At 39.4% G+C, this 21,205-nt stretch overlaps 1 protein-coding gene across 13 annotated transcripts in view; it reads left to right on the top strand.

Annotated features, from left to right (window-relative positions):
* Window positions 1-21,205, top strand: part of MARK3 (microtubule affinity regulating kinase 3) — a 61,878-nt gene that overhangs the window by 3,855 nt on the left and 36,818 nt on the right. For 11 of the 13 annotated variants that reach the window (XM_040067410.2, XM_040067416.2, XM_040067412.2 and 8 more), the window contains exons 2-4: window positions 4,584-4,622; window positions 9,002-9,193; window positions 14,999-15,052. In XM_040067410.2, coding sequence (XP_039923344.1) covers window positions 4,584-4,622; window positions 9,002-9,193; window positions 14,999-15,052 — 285 coding nt within the window. The remainder of the gene's footprint in view (window positions 1-4,583; window positions 4,623-9,001; window positions 9,194-14,998; window positions 15,053-21,205) is intronic. The other 2 variants (XM_040067407.2, XM_040067417.2) reach the window with 1 other exon arrangement.

The following is a 21,205-nucleotide window of genomic DNA, read 5'->3' as shown; positions in this document are numbered from 1 at the left end:
AATATACTCTTATCTCCATGACTGTGCCTAATGTGAAAAAATTGCTATTGAAAAATGCCAGCATGATGGCAACTGTGCTTGCACAAAAGGATTCTGTGCAGCAGAAGTACCACCCTTTTTTTATTTAAAAAGATTTAGTAAAGGCAGAGTTAGGTATAAAAATGTATTTTAAGATCCTGGGGAAGTTAGTGCAGTATGCCTTGGTTTATTTCCAATTAACTATGAAATGCATTAGAGCATTTGCAGACAATATGCAAGCTTGCATTGTTCTATATATTATTTATCAGTGTTCTCCTATTACAGATAGATCTGTAATTGGAATGCTTTCTTCCGTAGCAAGAGTTCTGATAGATTTTTTTCAACAGGACCATCTACACAGTTCCATATTTTTCACCAGTTGTAATAAATGTTCTGGTTTAAATTAAATCAGGTGAAGGTGGTAAAATAACCAGAAATAAAAAATATTTTAGGAATTTACCTGGGATGTATTTTTTAGTGCCCACATTCCCCAGAGCAGAAAAAAATGCTGATGCCCGACAGGCCTGGTACTGTGTACTCAAAAAATACCTGGCGAGGCTGCATGACATTGCGAGTCGCCAGCTGCTAGCATTTTCACAGTGAGACATTAATTCTTAGCTGTGGTGAGCTGCCTGTGCTGTGGTGTTTAATCAGTTGGTTTCAGTCAGCTCTCACTGATGGGAGGCTGCTGGGGGCATCAGCCTCGGGTGCCTCTTCCCACCTGTGGTTTGTGCCAGCACTAATTACCATGGGGCTGTGTGACGAGTCTGGTCAGCTCTGATCCGACTGCTATAAGCCCTTAAGAAAAGTGGGGTTATCCCCATTCTGTGGCTGCAAACAGAATGCCCAGTTCTGGTGGGGAAGGTTAGAAATGCTTCCTAGTGTTTTTGTTTTGGTTTGCATTAAGCTAGTTGTAGCACAGCCACCCTAAGGCTAGGGTAACTTGAGTTGTGCCACAACTACAAGCAGGTACATATTTACAACAGTGTAATTTGGGATGTTTTGTTCCTGGAAATAAACTTTTTTCCCCCCTTTGTGACATTATTTCTATAACTCGGAAAAACTAGGTTTCAGGACCTGACTCCAGAAAATGTTACGTAGACTTAATTCGTTAGCACCACCAAATGTGACTTATGTTGCAGCCTTAGAGGTAGCAGTCTGAAAAACAGAACACAACTACAGGAGTGGCTGAAAGAAAATAAATGAGAGGAAATACAATATTTAGTACCCTGAACTTCATAGACTTCTTCCTAGCTTTTGTTACCCACTCACCTGGTATCCTACCTGCTCAATTCTCCATTTTAGTTCTAGCTGAAAGATATATTCACGTTGATGTAAGCGGACAGTTCCTGTTGACAACATGTCTCAGGTGACTCAGGTCAAAGGAATTCAAAGAGTGGAGGCATTTGTCTCTCCCAATCTCCATTTCATATGATATATAAGTAGCATGTGTCTGCAACTTCCTCTTCTCCTCACTCAAGTAATGCTGCCTCATGGGTGCCAGCCAGATCAAAAATGGAGGTCACTTTTTTTTTAGGCTCATGGCATATCGAGGTTGGCTCTGCTTAGCGTGGAGGTCATCTGCTACTAAAATTCTTTAGAACATATGATAAATAGGTGTGTACTGCTCTTAAAATATAAACCTAAAGGATACTGAGTACACCTGTGATAAGGATGAAACCCTTGGGTTAAGAGGAATTCTTGCCCCATAAAGCAGCAGGTTGCTGAGCTCAATATGTATATATATATATATGCATATAAACAGAAATTGACTTTCAAATAAAATTTGTTCCTTCAGGGTTAAAGCCTAAGCAAAGTTTTCTATCTGCAAGCTCAATGTGGTTTTTGAAAACCAACTGTGAGGTGGTTGGGTTTTATTCTTTTTTGTTTAGCATGTAATTACTGACAGTGATGATTCTGGAAACAACTTAGTTGGCAGTATTGTTGATGAAGAATAGAATATGGTTGGCTCTTTAGCTATTATTCCCCAGGCTGATGTCAATAAATATCCATTTTAATCAGCAGTAAAGGAACTTTGGCTGGAAAGATATGATGAATGTCAGATCTTGATAATGTGAAGCAACAAAAGAGCTTTTAAAGAGCTTTTCTAACTGGCACCAGACTTATCTTTTTGATTATATAAGCAGGATTTCTTCACTGTTGTGTTGTTCACTGCTAATCATGGAATTAGAGATTCACTCTCTTTCATATGCTGTATAGACCATGAACCAAATACTGCCAAACACATTGCAGAGGCTGTAGTGGTTTTACAGGGGAGGACTCTTGAGCCAGACCCTGTATGTCTGGCTGTGGGGGGAGCATCCTTCCTTTGCTGAGGACTGTTAGTGCTTTGCTGTCAGCACTTCCCCACTCTGGTCTTCAGGGCAGTGCTGCACTTGTCACTAGCAATTCCCACTGCAATTCCCACTGCTGGTCAGTAGCCAGAATTAGAAATGTGCAGGTGTTGCTTTGGGTAGCAGTGTTCTCTCTGCCAGGTGAAAGCGTCGTGTGTCCCTGTTCCATCACGCTGCCCAGTGTAGGGTTGTTGCACTGCTGTGCTCACTTTGAGCTGGATCTGCTGTGTCCTGAGTGTCGCTCCTGTTTTTTTTTCTTTTATTTTGCCTTCCTCACTGAGGTGTGGAGGAATTAGGATTGTGTGTCGGAGGTACAGCTTCCATGTGCTAAAGATTGTTTACTCTTCAGGTTCCCCCTTTAATCCAGTGGTTTGATAGATCTGACCTAATTAAAATAGCCAGTCGTTTTCATGAATGTCATACCAATTACATGAATGAACACTATGGCAGGCTGAGAACTGCACAGTGAAATCTTCCCCTTTTGACAACAGAAGCAACACAATTAGTTTTTTCTCTCCCTTAACATCTGTATTATATTTCTAGAAGGTCTGCTTGTCTCCCTTAATGAATTCTGACCCTTTCAGTTGTTCATCTCAATCACAACATCCACAGTGGCTGGGCTGTAGCCCGTATCACTGAATAAATCTGCCCTCATGGGTTGGTAACTTCAGTGCCATTTTAGGTGGATAGCATTTTTCTTTGTAGGAGACCCTTTAAAATTTTGTGAGATGGAAGCAGTGGCTGTTTACCCTTAAGATTGATTATGGAGCAAGCCAGTCTAAAAATGCCTTTTAATTATATATGTTGGAACCAAATAATTGGTTATGCATCATCATATGCATACTGGGTCTGACAAAATCCACCTCACTCCATATCCTGATTTGTGCCTTGGTTACTGGTAGGAGGGAAGTAAAATCAGGACAAGTACAGGATATCTTCACCTGATGTGTTCCCGTTTTATAATCTAGGAAAATAATCTAATATTTTATAATGCGTGATGATTTAGGGAATCCCAGAGCAGCAACTGGTATATAAACAATTGTGGTTGAGTGTTTGCTGTGACACCCTTTGGTGGCTGCCAGAAACGTAAGTCTCTGTTTTGATTTTCCAGCAGAATTCCTTCGTCAGCAGTTGCAGGATGCCCTGCTGTGCTGTTTCAGAGATATCTGTGCTCTGTAAGATGCTACCTCTGTGCATATCCTCAGGGCTACCTTTTCGCTCTCACGCTGAGCAGTACTCAGCAGTCTGTGTGCTCTTGAAGATGTTAATGAGAATGGGAAATAAAATACAGCGCATTGTTGGGAAGGGCTGCAGTGACATTTTGTCTTTGCATATTTGATTTAAAATATTTTTGAGGGTTTTTAAAAAAGAAAAAAAAAAAAAAACAAACTAAAAAAACCCCAAACTATGGTATGTTTCCTGTTAAGTTTTTCTGTAAATGAGAGTGCTAGTGGGAAGTGCACAGCCAGAAATTAGCATGAATTTATATATTGCGTGCCCAGGTTAAGGTAATGAAGCAATTTAGTGTCTCAAATGTTCATGACCTAGAATGCTTACATTATTAACATTATAAGGTATAGGATTTAAGTACAGTTTTTCCTCACTACAATTAAAAAAGCTGAATGAAATGAGGCTGTCATGATTGTTACTGGTCTGACAGCTTTCCAAGAAATTCTATAATATCACTTTGTAGTATTGCATGCAGAGGTGAGGTAACAGCTAAGATAATAAACATTCCAGGAGACTTCAGTAAGATTACATTTTATTAGTTCATTTTTGCTGATAATAAGCTAGTTCTCACTATTTAATTAAATAAATACTTTTAAAGTTGATGCCATTTGTCCCCCCTTTTCAGAAAGAGTTTCCTATTTACTGTAATTAAAAGTGGATTTTGCGGGTTTTGGACATTCTGATTTCTTACCGTTTTTCAGCTCTTAGAATGGATATCAGATTCTGTTTCTTTCAGGTTTTTCCTCAACTTTTGGCACCTTCTTACGCAGTTCAAGAACTTTGATGCTAGTCACCTCCTGCCTTGTGTGTTTTCTAATGCTCTGAATGTTAAGATACCTGAAACCATACAGATACTGGATAAAGCTAACATTACAAAAAAGATTTCAGTTGTTGACACCCTCATACTTCATTTGCTTTTTACTTTTTTTCCTTTTCTTTTTTTTCTTTCTCTTCATGCTAATCATTATCTGGCTATGAAAGGATGTCGGCTCATCATTGGGGGAAGGCTTTTGCGAAAAGGTGGGTTTTGTGTTGTGTTCCAAATATAGTTGGTCTCGGGTTCAGTCCCTCCCTTGCAGTAAGGTCTCTCACAAATGGAGATGTTTTACTTCATTTCCTTCTGGGTTGAGTAATAATAGGGTGGGGCTCAGGGGAGGAGGAGAATGTTTTGTTTTGGGTTTTTTTTTTAATGACAAAGGTTGTCCTTTTAGCTTGAAAATGGATAGTGCAAAAAAAGAACAAACGGTTTGAAGTATTTAAAAGATTTTTAAATGCAACATGATGCATGCCAAGATATGGAAGAAAGTGCTTTATTGTCATGAGTGGATTTCAGGAGACTTTTCTTTTAAAAGAAGTGGTGACTGGCAAACCTGAATTGCACAGAGTACCCAATCCCCTTGCCTCAGTTCCTCTCTAGAGCATAATGGTCTTGCTTTAGATGAAGACAGATATTTTGGTAATCACTCAGCCATGGTGAGTTCATTAGCAAGTGTTATTCTTATGCAGAAAGCACCTCAAGGAAATACAACTCACCTATCACAACGTTTGGAAACTGATTACAAATAAACACGTGCTGACTTTAAATCTTATGTTTTTAAGACAAATCCCGTATCTTCTTGAAACCATATAAATGTGGACCTGGAAAAGAAGGCTGAAATTGAACAGTTTTGGCGGGGTCAGTGTAGTCAGGGAGGCAAAATGTGTGGATTTGAGGGAAAAGACAAATGACCTGCCTCTCAATTTGGAGGGCAGAGGATGCTATTGCCATTTCTCTGGGCTGAGATTGGCACTGTTAATCTGTTTGATGAGGAAATTGCCCTGGGAAGTACTTGAGCACAGCCAGATGCCATACAAGCCAGTGCATGATTTGAGCTTTTATTGGACCACCTATATTTTGCTTTTTGCCTACACCGTTTAGCTTTCCATCTGCCTATCACGGCTTCTTGAAAATGACTAGGTTGGGAGAAACACTTTCACTCAGTTTTGAGTTTATGCTCTTCATTTCCATATGCAAAAGAAAATCCATGTTGAAATGGACAATCTGTTTTCTGTGGGTTTTAGAGAGCTTGTTGTCTGTTCAGTATAATAATGTAACTGACAGAGGAAGGACTTGCTGATAGATTTATTTATGTAAAGTGGAATATAGTCCAAATTAGATATGGTTGCAAATGGCTGGATTTCTGCAGACTGAAACATGGCTTTGAGCAAATCAGTTGGAGAGAACTGAACTGCTTAGGAATGCACAGCTTGATACTTAAAACCCACAGCTGAAAAAGGTCATATTCTTGAAAAGAAATAATCTGGGTTGGGGTGGAAGTGCAAACCTCCATACAAGGAGATTGTGTTCAGTTCATCAACCCTGGTCCAAATGAGTTCACAGCTTTTAATTCCACCCTTTAAATGCAAAGGTACGAAGCATGAAAAAATTATAGGACACAAGAAGTAATTTCTCAACAAGAGGACAGTGAAGCTCTCGAGACACATTAACTGAGTAGTTTACTATGTGGAATAGAATTTGTTAGTGTAACAGAGCTTTTCCTTTACTTGATAGTGCTCGTGTGAAGTAGGGTATGAGTTAGATCAGTTTTGACTAACCCCTTCTCTGGCTTGGGAATACTTCATACCTGATGCCCACATCTCAGCTGCTTCTTAGGCTGGCTCAGGACTAACAGTGTTTTAGTTCAAGCACAAGGCAGCACAACTACTGTGTTTTCAGAGTCAGCTGTGTGGTTCAAAAGCTGTTGAGTTCAAGTTGTTGAATCTGTCTGCTGGAGAGCCTAAGCTAACAAGCCCTGCTGGGAGGCAGTCTGGCTCCTGCTGAAGCCAGCTTGTGCCGGGTGCCCAGGTGTGGAAGGGCTGTAGTTTAAATAGTTCTGATACATTTCTTTTCCTCAGGAAAGTTATCAACTCAGTGAAGTGCAGTGTAAGTAGTTCAGTTGTATTCCTGGGATGCTGTACTTGAACTGAAATGAACCTTCCTCTGATATATCCAAGAAGTATCCTCATGGCCCTGTACAGAACATCCTGGTCCCTGATCACCGGGGTAGCAATGTAGGAGGATGTTAGCATCTAGCATCAGCAGTTGCTGCTTTTTTCTAGCTTGACTGAAAAATTTGACACTAAGAGGTACGAAAGGAGCTGACAGAGAAGTTCTCTGCATTGTGTGTTGCAAGGTTTGTTAGAAGTCAAAGTTGAGGGAAATAGAGGATTGGCATCGCTGTGCCAGTACACACGGGGATGGCTAAGATGGCCTGAACAATCAGCACCAGCCTGACATTAAGGACATGCAAAATACTGAAATTGTTAATATAGGATTTCACTGGCTTTAGTCATTCTTTCTGTTGACTGAAGGAACTGCAGTTGACTGCTCATCCTTCCTCTCCTTGAGAATTTCTGATTGATAAGCACTTACCCAGTTGTTGTAGGTCTCAAGATATTATTGAGAACACTGAATTATTATCAAGTCTTGAATTTTTACTGGACATTGTTACAAGCGTGCTTCTTGTTCTTGTGCCAGTTATTAGTGGTTTTGATAAAATGTGTATTCTAGCTCCTGAAAACTGTGATAAAATTGCTAGACTATGAAATAGGGCAGGATGGGCTGCTCATCAGGAACACTTGATATTCTGCATGAAAGGAAACTTTGCATTTCACTTCAGCCAAATGTGATCAGGCATGTAAGGATCCAGGAATGAGAAACAGTAAATCAGGGTTGGTGTTGAGTGGTCAGGTACAGATGGTCTTCTGCAAAGAGGGTTAGTTCTGCTCCTGTGAAATCAGCAGGTGTTGAGCAGAAGATGCAGCCTCTTTGTTTAGTCTTGCTGCACCTACGCTTGGTATGGTAGGTCCATGTCTACCATGAACCCCACAAAAAGATGCTGGCAAAATAGAGGAGGGTTCTCAACAGAAGTACAGGAAATGTTTCCTTGTCTTTAATCATTTGTACAGCAGCCTGTTTAGGGAGCTCACTATATCTATCATTAACTAAAGTGAAAGAGTATTGTGATCAGAGAAATTAAGTACCTCTCTGGGAAGTGCAAGTCTTGTGGCAATGCAGCAGCCAAGCAGTAAGGAGAAGCTAAAGCCAGATGGATATGAAAACATTGTGTGTTTTTTTAAATAGTAACTTTTAAAACAATTTTCCAGGAGTTGCCATAGACTCCTCTCAGCAGCATTCCTTAAATGCAATGAATGTGTCGTAAAAAACAATTTGATCACAGCTGTTGTACTCAACAAATCAAGGAACCTCAGATGTGAGAGTATATGGTCACAAGGTTACATCAGGCAAGTGAAACTTGCCAAGTGTCATGCAAGCATGGATTTGTTCATTTGTGCCTGTACCATGGTTGTTAGCTCTTGAGGTATGATCTCATCCTCACACTGCAGTGATTTGCAGACTGAATGTTGCTGTGTGCCAGTTTCCTGGTTGTCCCCAATGGGTTCAGGAAGAGGAGTAGTAGTAGAAGAGCAAGATCTGGGGTTTCTGTGATGACTCTGAGTTTAATGTGTCATCTTTGGTGGAGCCAGATACTTGCTCCACATTTGGAGGCCCCTAAACATTTCTAACTAATACTTTACTTAGTGTGGTTGGTGTACGGACCTCAGCCATGATTTAAGAATGTAAGAGGGCACCTGCACTTTCATAAACAGGCTATCAGGAAATAAAAAGATACTTTAGTTTTAACCATGTGATCTAATGAGTAAAGACTATTATAGATAATATGTAGCCATTCATTTTTGCAATTAGTAGCTGTTCTGGGAAATGAGAGTGAAAGGAACTTGAAAGATTGCAGACAGTGTCTCAGATCTCTGTAACTGGCTTTCAGCCTATCAATATTCAAGGTTTCAGTACATTAGGTAAGATTTCTTCCCTTGTTCTCCAGATTATCCTGGGTATTTTCAGTCATGTGGATCTGTAGGAACAAAAGTTTAGTGCCACAGGAAAGAAAAAAACCCTTTTATTATTTTATCAGTATAAGTTGTCCAATAATGGTTAACAACTTGTGCTCTTGGAAAATCTGTATTCTTGTTTCCTTCTGAAAGGCCTTCCTGCACTAGTTATGCACATTAATGCAAACAGGAAATAATATCAAACACCTTCATATTTCGTACCTGATCTGGCAGTCCATTTAAGTTACTTAAAAATGCTCAGCTCTTGCTGCAGTGCAGGTGATGTTCCACTGTCTTTACCAGGTGATGAGGTGAATATTGTGTCCGGAGCTGGGCACCACTTTATTGCCGCGATCAGAACAAAGCTGAGTGTGAACATGAAGTTTCAATTGGATCCTTTGAAGGTTTCTTCAAAGGCATTGCTGATGTTTTTGAATGTTGTATGCTTCTCATCACTGATGTTTTTTGTCTTTATTCCTCAGCCTTACCCGTGTATGCTTTTGTTGCAGCACACGTCCCATGGAGACGGACGGCAGGAAGTTTCCTCTCGAACTGGGCGCTCTGGAGCTCGCTGCAGGAACTCCATAGCCTCCTGTGCCGATGAGCAGCCGCATATTGGAAATTACAGACTCCTTAAAACGATTGGAAAGGGGAATTTTGCAAAAGTGAAGCTGGCGAGGCACATCCTAACTGGCAGAGAGGTAAAGTGGTATGGGTGTAAACAGCAGAGAGTTGCTGTAGGTGTGAAGGTTCTCTTGGAATACCGTCATCTAAATCAGTGAACACAGTGCACATTTTACTAGAGATATTGCCAGTGAAGTAGAAAAAAGCAGAAATTGGAAACTATTTTTTTTTTTTGTAACGATTAAAAACCATTTTCTCTTGGAAATGGTTTCTTAAATTTGTTTTTTTGACAAATCTCTGTCCATCTGAATTATATTAAAATTTGCTACTAATATTCTTGGATAAATCCTCCATTTTCGAAAACCAGATCAATATACAGCAATTAAATAAGCTTGTTGGAAAGACTGCCTCTTAGTGTCTGTGTACTGCAAAGCTGTACTGGAGGCAAAGTTGGGCATGAGAACAAAATGTTGTCTTAATTATGTTCCAAGTAGCCCAAATGCAGTATTTTCTTGCCAAAGCAATATATCTCCTGGGAATCCTAGGATGGATCATCCCAGGGTGTCTGCAATGCTGGGTGGTTTTGGGAAGATGCTTCAGTTTGTTCAAAGGTAGTCTGTGTGTCAGTGACAGTTTGCTCACTGTGTGTAGTATAGACAAGCTTTCTCTTGTATCTCTTCTTGGAGTCAAACTCAGCTCCATATTTAGTTTCTGCATGCCATTGCAATGCAATTAATCACTTGCACTTAATGGTGGTTCTGATTTGGTGAGCTGCAGTCCTGTCTGCTTGTTGTAAGAAGGTGTTTCTTGGTGCTGTTTTATTAAAAAAACAACTCTGAAGTACTGAAAGGAGGAGAAGCACCTTGCTGACCTTTCCTTGTTAAACCTGTCTGATTAAGTAAATGTTTGCTGATACCAGCAAGGATTTTTACAGAAGCTGTGTTGCTGACTGCAGTGCTTTAAGGGAATTTCTTTTCTGAGCTAATACAGAGTTCAGTAGCAGGAACAGAGGGAAGAAGAGAGGGGACATCGTTTTGCAAGAGCTGTTGAGATGGATTTTTTTTGTTTTCTTGGCTGAGAGTTCCCATTGTCTTCTGATGTTAAAGTGGCTTCTCATTTGTAGAGAAAGTTTTTTTGTTAATTCCTTTCCATTTAAGTTCCCTCCTGTTTTTACTGATATTTAAGATGGGACATGCAAGTACTTGATTAGTATTTCTTTGCTATTATTTTAGGTATAGAACTTGGAGATAGATACATGTCACACTTTGCAGAAAGTGAAGTACATTTTCCTTTACTTGCAGATAATTGTGTTGACCTCTGGTTCATTATTTTGTTTTCAATTTCAACAAATAAAGGGGACAGCATAAAATTTTTGGCTAAATTTTGAAAAGTTCGAGTACTAAGTTTCTTCTACTCATGGAATTGATGTAGCTCAATCAATTCAGAGCATAAATACTTTCTGGGTTGTGACCATTGGAATGAGTGTCATTCCTTAGAAGGGAACAGTTAAGCTAATTTTGTAGGAACATCTTCAAGATATTTTAAAACTTTTTATTTTCTTAAGAGGAAGATGAGCAAAATTTCTCTTCTTGCTAGATAAACTGTACAATGTTGATAATTTTAGATGTCTGTGACCAGAATTGTTTCCAATATTCTGGATAGTAATTTCCCCAGTGTCATTACTTTACCCTTGCCCTTACAGAAGTATTTATCTGATCAATCTTCAGATTGTGCTAGCCTTTCTCGTGGTTAAATTGATGTGTTTTGCTTGTGATCAGCAACAGCACCAACTTTGTATGTTGAATCTCAGTTTCATTGCTAACTCATCTCCAAGGCTGTTTAACTCGGTTTTCCATTGTATTTGATAGTGCCTCTTAACTCCTGCAACAGATTTAATCATTATGGTTTGACATCCTGTGCCAAGGTCGCTGATACAGATATTAAACAAGATTGGTCCCAAAATCTTGTCCTTGAAAAACTCTTACTCATTTATTCCCAGCCTCATATCTCTTTACCCATCTTTTTTAGGAAAAAAAAAAAAACAAACACCAAAAAACAACAAAACAACAAAAACACAACTCTCTGCACTTTTCAGCTTATCTAGTTGAAAAATTTTCATGCAGCCTCCTAGATGAGGCTTTTCAATAGTCCAGGTAGTCCTATCTTGTGTGTTTCCACAGGGTAGAGTTAACTGTAGGAAAATCTGTTGCATTTAAACCTTCTATTTCCTTGGTTTTTCCCTGCCAGTTTTGAGTTCAGGAATTTTATGATTAATTGGAAAAAAAATATTAAATGCTCATTTCTAAATCCTGCTCTGCTGTTCTTGGTAGATGTTAGGAACCTGTGCTGCAAGAATGCTTTTTTTTTTCCTTTCTCCTTTAAAAACCTGCTTCTTGTGAGAATTTCAGGGTCATATTGTCAGCCTGGCCTCAGCCAGATGGCACTTAGCTTTCTAAATTTGTGATTTCCGGCTTTACACACTTGCTCCTGCTGCCTGTCCTGTCTTTGTTCCTGTTCTTTTTTCTGTCTTACGTAGCAAAACTTAAACTAAATGCTTAGTTACGCTTAAATGAGTTTTCATCTCTGCTGTGTTCTTGCTGTATTTGAATCCCATTTATCTTTTCCTTGTTATCTGTGTCTCTGTTCTGAATATCCTTTTAAGTGACCATGTCAGTTGCACTTTGTGACAATTCCTTCTTTATATCTCTGTGCTGAGGAGCTTCCAAATCCTGAAGCAGATCAACACTTTTCTCTCACTTCCTGGGAGGAGGAGATGTTTGTTTAAGCATTCTTTTAGGGTAGCTGCTCATCTCCTTTCATCTGGAGTCCTTCCCTTGGAATTTCCCTATTGCTTGAGATGAAGATTTCATGTTTCCAAATGGAGTAAGTTCTAGGACTCTTTCATTCCCATCTTTAGTGTATCTGCAGGATGCATGATGAGAGCCCATCTTCAAATTCCAGAAAGGAAAAAATGTTTAGCCCTTCAGAGGATGATCAGAGCATCAGCCTAGCTTGAGGGGGTTGAATTGTGTCCAGAGATTAGCTTCACTGCATTAGAGCTGGTGCTTGGACACACCATCCTTCTTGATCCTCTGCCTAGGAGAGTGTTATTTGTAAGCTGTCTGCCCTTTTGAAACCACAAGTCTTCATTGTCAATCTGCTTTTCTTAATGGTTTGACTGCAATTCATGTATTTTGTGTTGTAGTTTTATCAAAGGGTGTTTCCTCTGACAAGTTTTCCGTACTTGCCAAAATGAATCTAAAAGATAGAACTCCCTTCTGCTATTACTGAGGTGACCAAAATTATTGTGGACCCTTCTGTTCATTAAAGACCTGTTCAGTTAATAGCCAGGGAGCTGAAGTTTCCCAGTGAGGCAGAATTCTTTCAGAATCCAAGTCTGACTCCAAGGAATCTATTGTCATCTTCTTTCTGGGAAAAAGTGAAATTTAAGAGGGAGAAAACATTCAGAATAATAGCAGTTTGGCCAGTTTGCTCAGTGTCCCAACTTATGATTTCTTTAGCTCTCTTATTCAAATCACGTAGGAGAAATGTTTTAAGAGGCGTTATTGTGAATGGTGAAAGCAAACTCAGTCTTAATTCTATTAACAATTTCACACAGATTATCATGGCAGTGGTGTAATAGTGTAGGTTGAACTTGCATTTTTCCAGCACTGGCCCTACTTCACAGTACATGAAACAATTCCAAATGCACTTTATGTAAAGAGAGGGAAGTTTTTGCTTTGAAAAGCAATTTAGTGTTTTATTAACTGTACTTAGAAAATTCTCCATTTAACTTTCTCGGGCTTGTCAGAACTATTCTTGAGGGCAGACTGCCTTTGCCTGTGATTCAGAGACCTTATCAAGGCACCTGAAATTGTTCCTAGTTCTGATGATGGGTTCAAGCTCTCAGAGTCCATGTTAACACACTGTACTCTCAGCGTTCATGTGCATAGGAATTCTCTAAATTTGTTCTGCCTTTAAGACTATAATTAGTGCACTGAACAGACCTGAGAGTCCATCTTTTGGAAAACTGAGGTCTGTACCTTTCCTGTATCTCCAGGCCTGAAATTGTTTGACAGTGTCAGAGACCTTTCAGGTCATCTGGCACCAAGTGCACGCTGAGGTGAGCTGGTTTTGCAGTAACATGGTACCTTAAGACTTGGTGCGTTGAAAGTTTACATCTTTTAAAGATTGACCAGAATGGTAGAGCCCAGAACACAAATGCAACCTTTTCTGAGTGGAATGTGCTTACCAAGTGAACAGCTATGAGTAGTCTTGGGGCACCAGGTCACTTTGAAATAACATTATCTGCTGTTGACAAAGGCAGTGGTTATTACATCCAGCATGGAATTATAAGAGATTGCAGGAAGCTAATAACTTTGAACTATTGTCACAAAGTTAACAACAGGCATAAAGGTAGAGATAAAAATCTTTCTTGGTTTCGTACACAGCTGCTAATATAAAAATACCTATTGCTTAATGTTTTTCTCTCTTGTTTATATTTTTGAAGTGATTTCTCAAGGTTTTGCAATGGAATTTCGCCTCAGGAAATAGTGATCCTTAATTTCAGTAGCTTGCCTTAGAAGAAAACAGTCCCCAAAGTAAAAGCATTCTTAGATGGCTTCTCAGTCATGTCTCATCGTATCTTGCATCTAGAAGAGCTCAAAATAAGTTTGGAATATCAGTTTCAGAAAGCACCATATCCATTATATAATTCCATGATGCACCCAAGCATTGAATGCTGTTCCCCTCTTACCCTCTCCATCGTGACAATCCATCCCTGTGTTTTGCACTTGAATCTAGGGATATAAATTGGCTTTGATGTAAGATATTCTTTATTCCATATGTTGACAACCCCAAGTTAATGAGGTGACAAAGATAGCACAAAGTGATGCAGGGAAATGGGAGCTGTGGCATGGGAAGCAGCAGCATCTACTGTTTGAGCCAAAAATTGAAGTGGAGTTGAAAGCCTTTGCTTTGCACCAGTGAAGTATTATAATCAGCTGAGTTGCAGCATCTTGCCTCTTTGAGAGGCACCATCTCCTTCTGTAGAGCTTCTTCTGGTATGTTTAGTCTCTAATTTAGAAAGGAAAAATACCAACTGGCTTGTAATTCTAGAAAAATTCTCATTTCTTGTTCTACCTCATCCAGTATCCAAATTGCATTGCACTGAAGTTTCTGGTGCCTATTCATGCTTCAAATCTTCTGGTTCTGAATAGCTAGCATGGTATGGAATTTCTCTTTTGCTTATTATGTGAAATTTTTATTTTGTTCTTTACTATTTCTGTGCAGCATTTACTGAAAAGAGGAGAACATCTAAAAGAATGTACTTACCCAAAGTGTTGTACTATGGCCAATGTGTTTTTGTTGATTCCCAAGTAATACTTTTTTTAATACCCATCAGGGAACAAATTGACACAAATATTTAGTGAATTTCCAAAGATGAGCTTACTTCTTGCCAAATTTGTGTGGAAATTATTTCAATATGCTCTGAAATCTCTGCTTTTAGAAACTGCCAATGCCCAGTCACTACTGTGTAATCTGTTGTGTAATTATACTGTGTAAATATTATCTGTAGGCACACTGCTCTCTATTGGGGCACTGTCTGCTGTTGGAGCTTCCACTGCCGTAACTGTGATGGTCTTAATGTCAAGTCAAAGACTCAGCAAGCTTCTCATCTTAATAGAGCTTCTCATACTTAAAATACCAGGGTTTTTCCACTCCTGCTTCTAGTTTAAATACAAATACATAATTTGCAGGAGGAACTTAAGCGTTTTTTTGTGTCATTTTCATGTTTTCCATTTCTGTTACTGGATTTGAGCATGTTGTAATAACGCGGTATTGTTCCTATGGAAAATACTGATCATGAACTCTTCCTTTAGGTTGCCATAAAAATAATTGACAAAACACAGCTGAACCCAACTAGTCTACAAAAGGTATGTTTTTGCATTTAATCTTTCAACTGTATTATAACTTGTTCGCTTCCCCACCTCCTTCCATTGACCCTGAATGCCTGTACTGGAGCATCTGAAGCATTGCATACCTTTGCACACATCTGACTACTGTATTTAATAACTGGTTTTGTAACAGATATTTTTGACAACCCTGCAGTTGTTCAAGCTGAACTTGTAAGGAGCTGTAAACTGAGAAAACAGGGGTATTTGCCACTTCCTTTGTCTCCCAAGCAGAGCTGACTCTGTAGAGAGGACGTCTGTGGTTTGGTGTCATGCCCCCCGTGTCTCCTTTTTGCCAGTCGCTTTGGTAAACTTAGAAATGCAAAACTTATGTTCTGTCCTTTTAAACTGGCCTTGGAAATACTGGCTGTGAACTGAAGGCCAGGCACTATCTGTGCCCTTCATGTAGTTTGCAGCAGGAGAAGTGATGCATTTGTATGAAACAAATTGGGCCATGGCTATTCTGGTTTCTTCCCTCTAGCTCTGAATGTTTAATGTGCTGTTAGAGTTGTATCGCCTTATCTTTTTAGTACAGAGTGATAAACCCTGCTCTTTCATTAAGCAACCCAGTCTGTTTGGGAGTCTGTGCAGGAAGTACATTTAAATGTTACTTTTACTCAGGACTTCTCTAACTCTGTCCTTTTAAGTGCTGCAGTCAAAGGATTTTTGTTTACTTTTTTGTAGTTTGATAAAAACCCCCTTGAAATATTTGTTTGAACAAGAGAATATGCAGAGTTTACCTGCAAACAAAATGAAAGAGAGTAACTAGAGTAAATTGGAGAACATACACATTTGTATTTTATGCAAATACTAAAAAGATCATGTGACTAGATTTTTTATCAAGGTGAATGGTGCAAAAGTAAATTGGAAAAACACACAAGTTCTTTCTTTTTATGGTTTTGTTGAGAGGCAAAGAATAGCCTGTAGAAGAAAGGCTCCGTCATTCGAGCAGGTAGCAACTTTGTTGGACTCTGTAGATGGGGTAAAAGTAGATAATCTGGTTCCATTTTTCTCAGAATTTTCTCAGTTTAGTCCCTGTGGTTACTGCTGGTTTCTGGGTAAGCAGGGTGAAAATAAAATGTAAATTAGGTAATATGATGGATTAGATAAAGTTGATTTCTGTGGCAGATTGCAGCTTGGAATATCTAAATAAAAATGATTGAATGCTTGAAACCCATGAAAGTGAAACAAAAGCTGTGTGATAGAAAGGGGAAACATCAGGGCGTGGGAAGAATGGTCAGAGAGAAGTAAAGAGGCCGTGTTTTCAATTAAAAATGTAAAACCATAATCCTTTAAATGGTATTACTTGAGATTGGGCTCTAATGCCAGTTGGAGCTCATATCACGGTGCAGTACAAATCTTTTACAAATCACAGGTGTTCAGCTGGTAAAGACACAAGCTGGAAGTGTGCCTGATGGACCTTTGATTACTGAGTTTCAGCCAGCTCAGTGTCCACTCATGGCTCCATCTCTGTTGTAATGTAGTTTTTATTTACAATTTATAAAATTAGATTATGAGGTGTGATTTGTGGTATGATTTTGTGAACCACTGGATTTCTTAACTAGGAATGTGCAAGAATGGTACCAAAGAGCAGGGTAGATACTAGATCAGCTTTGTGGAGTGAAATTACGAATGTGCTCTCCTCTCTAAGCTCATTTGTTGTACAAGCAAGAAAGAATTTAGCAAGATGTGTCAGTTTTTAATTCAAAAACTGAAAGCAGTTTTATTAAAATGAAATGCCTGCTTGCCAGGAAGCAGAGTGAATGCCCAGCTTTCTGTTTGCCAGCTTTGCCTGCCCAAGGCTGTTTATTCTGCGAGGCTTTGCCCCCTTTCCCCCAGCGCTGCAGTGCCGCAGCCTCGCTGCCTTTGGAGCAACTGCACACACGACCTGTGGATGCGGGGGAAGCTAAGATGGAAGTGCTTCTGATCTTGCACTTCTGGAGAGAGAGAGAAAATATTTGAGCTATGGTGGGGAGGGAAGGGCTGTGCCCAGAAGAGGGTGTGGTGTACAGTGTCTCAGCTGCGGTGTAGCTGCATGCCCGAGTCATCCTTAGGTGGGGAAACAAATGGTGATTAAAGGCTGCCAGTTCTGATTTCTTTGTGTTCCATCTTCCACATCGATACTTCAGCTGCCAGGAAGAAGTTAACCTTGTTAAGGACTTGCTTTGCTTTCCGGAGCAGTAATTCTTGGTATGCCCTCGCTGCAGCCCTGACAGCTCGATACTGATACTCAGCAGCGCAGCTCTTCGGAAGGCTCGGGTTTCTTGTCTGCTGCTGAGGAAGTTCTGTGGCAGCCACATGCAGCTACTCTTTACTGTTGTTTTAGGACCTAATTACTGCTCTGCTGCTTTTGCTTGGTGAAGAGGAAGCTGTAACTGGTACTTCCCTGCTTTGAAAGAAAAGGGAATTCTTAGAGGTTTTTTCCCATGCTGGTGGTGTTAGTCATAGTCGCTGTTCTCCACAAATGGACTTGTGTATGCAGTTCCAGTGGATATTGGTCTCACTGCAAACAAATGCTGATGCTATGGAGTTCACTTCCTCCTAGAGAAAAAATAAAATGGTTTGTTTTTGTTTTTTTCTTTTGAGTTAGCAATGCCATTATATGCAAGGGTTTTTTTAGCAAGCCCGTGTAATAGCACTAAATCACATCTCATTTTCCTGTTTTAGAACTTGGCTCCTCAGCCAGATAATCTTGTTCATTATGTGCAGATGTTTTGCCACTTACTTGGGCAATACTTATTGTTGAAGCATTTAAGTGTGCTTAATCATCAATTGTAACATATTTCATGTCCTTTCTGACCATGGGTTAATCAGTGTTTTAAGAGCTGCAAGAAAAGGGTGAGAATTGAAAATGCTCAGGCTTTTCTGTTTGTAATGAGTATCCCTTTCTGTTTTCAAGTTGTGCTTAGTTTGAGGCAAAGTTGTATTGTGTAAAGACTTTTTTCTTGAGGCTCTTTATTAGATGTAGGGCATATTTCAGTGAGCAGCTACCAGGAGAAGCCTAATACACAGGTCAGGCTTGAGCTGGCTTGGGACAACGTCCTGTGAAAAGCCTTCTCCTTTAAGGAAGAAGATGACCAGGAGAGGTTGGTGCTTTACAGCTGGCACTGACTCACTTTTTAGCAAACTTTTTCAGTATTTTTAAAATAATTTGTTATAGTCTTGTGATAGCTACTGCAGGAGCACTTCTAGTCTGACTTTTGCTGTGTTCAAAGAGAGTTAGCCTAAAAGAACCAGCTTCCATTGCTTGTTTGGTGGGGGTTTTTTTATTCAGTTTTTTGGCTCACAGCATTAATTAAATGGCATTCTTTTCCTGTATCTGACATGGCTTACACTCAAAGGACCAGACCACAACAAAGCTGAAAGCCATTTGTTTGGCAGACTAAGGATGTTTGTCTTTGCCTGGAAACATTTGTAGAGCTCCTGTTGACGGAAAATGAACTGCTCAACAAGCTGGGAGTGGTTTTTAATCTCAGTATTAGAAATTAAACTGATGAGAACTGTTTTCAGTTGTTTGTTTGCCTTTATAGTTTCATTATGACAAGTTCCTAAAACTAAGAAAATCGTTTTCTGTATTGAGAACCTTGGTGTTACATTTTCTGATATTACACCTTTTTCTCTGTTGCTGTGGGCTGGGAACCACAGAGGTGTGAGGTTTTATCATTTTGCAATTAATACTTTTTTGTGATGATAGTTACTATATTATTTCCTAGAAGCTGATGCACATAATATTTTGGGGGAATGAAATCTGTAAAACCTTTATCCAGCATACTTTGGCAAAGTTGTATGACGTTTTACATTTTATTCCTCTATCAGAAATAGACTATAATACATTTTACAATGTCAGGCATTTGCAGATATCACCTTCTGCATCAAAATGCAACATAGGTAAACTGACTAAGTGTGCACAATCTGAAGTGCATTTTATCTAACTAAAATTACACTTTGGTGTGGTTGTATCCTATTCTCAAGTATTTTTATTTTTAATTTCCTCTGAGACAGAAATAGTCTGTTTTTTGAAAGCGCTTGTTCCTAGTCACCCACTTGAACAAATGGCTCATACTGTAGAAGCAGCTTTTTGACATGCTTCATTTGGGTTAGTAAAGCAGAGCAGTCATTTTCTGGACCAGTGTTTTGGTGAGAATCTGACCCAGTAGGCTTTATCTGGGCATTGGGGGTGGAAGATAGCAGATATCAATTGAGAGTGAATTAAGCAAACTATCTTCGAAATTGTAAAAACTGATAAGAGGCTTTCAGTTATATAAGCTGTGATTAAAAGTATTAATGGAGTATTCAGAATATATTATACACCAGTTTAGCTGAAGTGAATGAAAAGCAAGTAAAAAAATAGCTATAGATTCAACTGCTTTTAAATTCCTGATGATCAAGAGAGATGATGTAGTCTACCCTGTCTAATTACATATGAAAAAAGCTCCAGAAATAACATAGTTTAAAAAAGAAAATAAGGCAATTTCACCTCTCTAGAGGATAAAGAAAATGTGCACGCAGAGGTTTTGAAACTATTTTGCATGGTCAATAATTTACTTGATCGATTTATCATGATTTCATTTAAGCAGCTTGTCATCTAGCAAAGTGTCAGGCACAGACCTGGATAACAAGATAATGAAAAGCATTTGGAAAATTGTCTTTTCTCTGTGTTCAGGTAGTGTGCCAATCCCAGCTGTGGCTGTAGCAGGGAGAAGATCCCCTGGGCTGTGCAGTGAGGATTGCTCCCCAGATGTTGGCATTTGCAGAAATTCTATGATTCTGAAAAATCAGAAAGCAGAGAATGGTTAGAACAACCGGTCTCCAAATTGTAAATTTATCCTATTGATTTATTTAAAACCCACCCCTTGCATTTTTTTAATTAAAAATCACAAAGGCATAAACGTTTTGTTTTGTCAAGTCTTTGGTTGTTTTCTGTTTTTTTTTTCTAATGTTTTCCTTTTTTCTTTATTACAGAGTTTCACCTTTTCTTTGCTTTTATTGAGTAAACACACCTACAAGTTTTTGAGCTGTTACTAATATGTGTGGACATACCAAATTTCTTCACTTTACCTGAAATCTGACCTGAGCCAAATCTTCCAGCAGCACTTTTTTTCCTTACTATAATTAACAATGATGTTATCCCTATTCCATATCTACAAAACTTTTGGGTTTTTTCCTATGTCTGCAGTCCCTTAGAGCTGTGGACTTCTATTCTGCCTCAGTCTCTTTGCATGAAGTTCAATACGATCTGATTCAATATGATCTTAGTTTAATGATATTCCTGTAGAAATGTGTGTTAGGTTTCCAATAAAACCTCTTGATTACTCCCACTTTTTGAAGCATGTTGTTAGAAAATGACTGACGCTGAAGCCCTCTGTAGTCGTGGTCTGGCATGGGTGAGCTGCAGAAGAACAGCTACACACTTGACTGCTGTGTAGTGCCTAAAAAGAGAATCCTTTGGTTTTCTGAATACAAGAGTATTTGTGCTTCAAGTTTTTTTGTAGTAATATTTTATCTTGGAACTGCTTTTAATTAATCTGCTGTTTGCCAGCTTTGTTCAAAGCAATGTTTTATATTGCAGAAACGCCACCTGTGGCATTTTTAGTATTACAGCTACGAATTTATATGTATCTTTACAATAGCCTTTTGCAGAAGAGTTTTGAGAGGTGAAAATAATTAACAACCGTTCGGTCATGACTCTGCTTTCGTTGCTGCTTTGTTAAATGTCACTCCCTAAGGACAGAGTTTGCTCTGTGTGACAGGCAAAGTTGAAATCTTGAGAAACAGTCAAGCAAAGCCCTCTTCACATGAGTATTGGCAGTGGGGGAGGGACAGACAGGACACGAAAGGTGACAGTGTCCTTACAATCAGTACACTGTCTCTGGATTTAGGAGAGGGGATGGAACGTCACCCTGCAGCTCACCACCATCCTGCTGGGGTGGGCTAGAGATGGACTGCTTTCCTCTGGGAGACTTCTGTGTTTTGTGAGATTTTTCAGTTAAAAAATTCCTGTAGCTTGTGTGTCAGGCAGGGTTAACAGCAGTGCCTGCCTAAAGGGAAGCAGCACGATGGGGTTTGTGTTCTGCCCTATTAATTTGGGCAAGTTCAGGGAGCGTTGCTGTCCGGGCAGGCCGGAGGCTGTGTCTG

This window comes from Hirundo rustica, chromosome 6 (assembly GCF_015227805.2).
Source record: "Hirundo rustica isolate bHirRus1 chromosome 6, bHirRus1.pri.v3, whole genome shotgun sequence".
NCBI classification, from domain to species: Eukaryota; Metazoa; Chordata; class Aves; order Passeriformes; family Hirundinidae; genus Hirundo; species Hirundo rustica.
The sequence above is the reverse complement of the archived record's forward strand: the minus strand, read 5'-3'. Positions and strand labels throughout refer to the sequence as shown.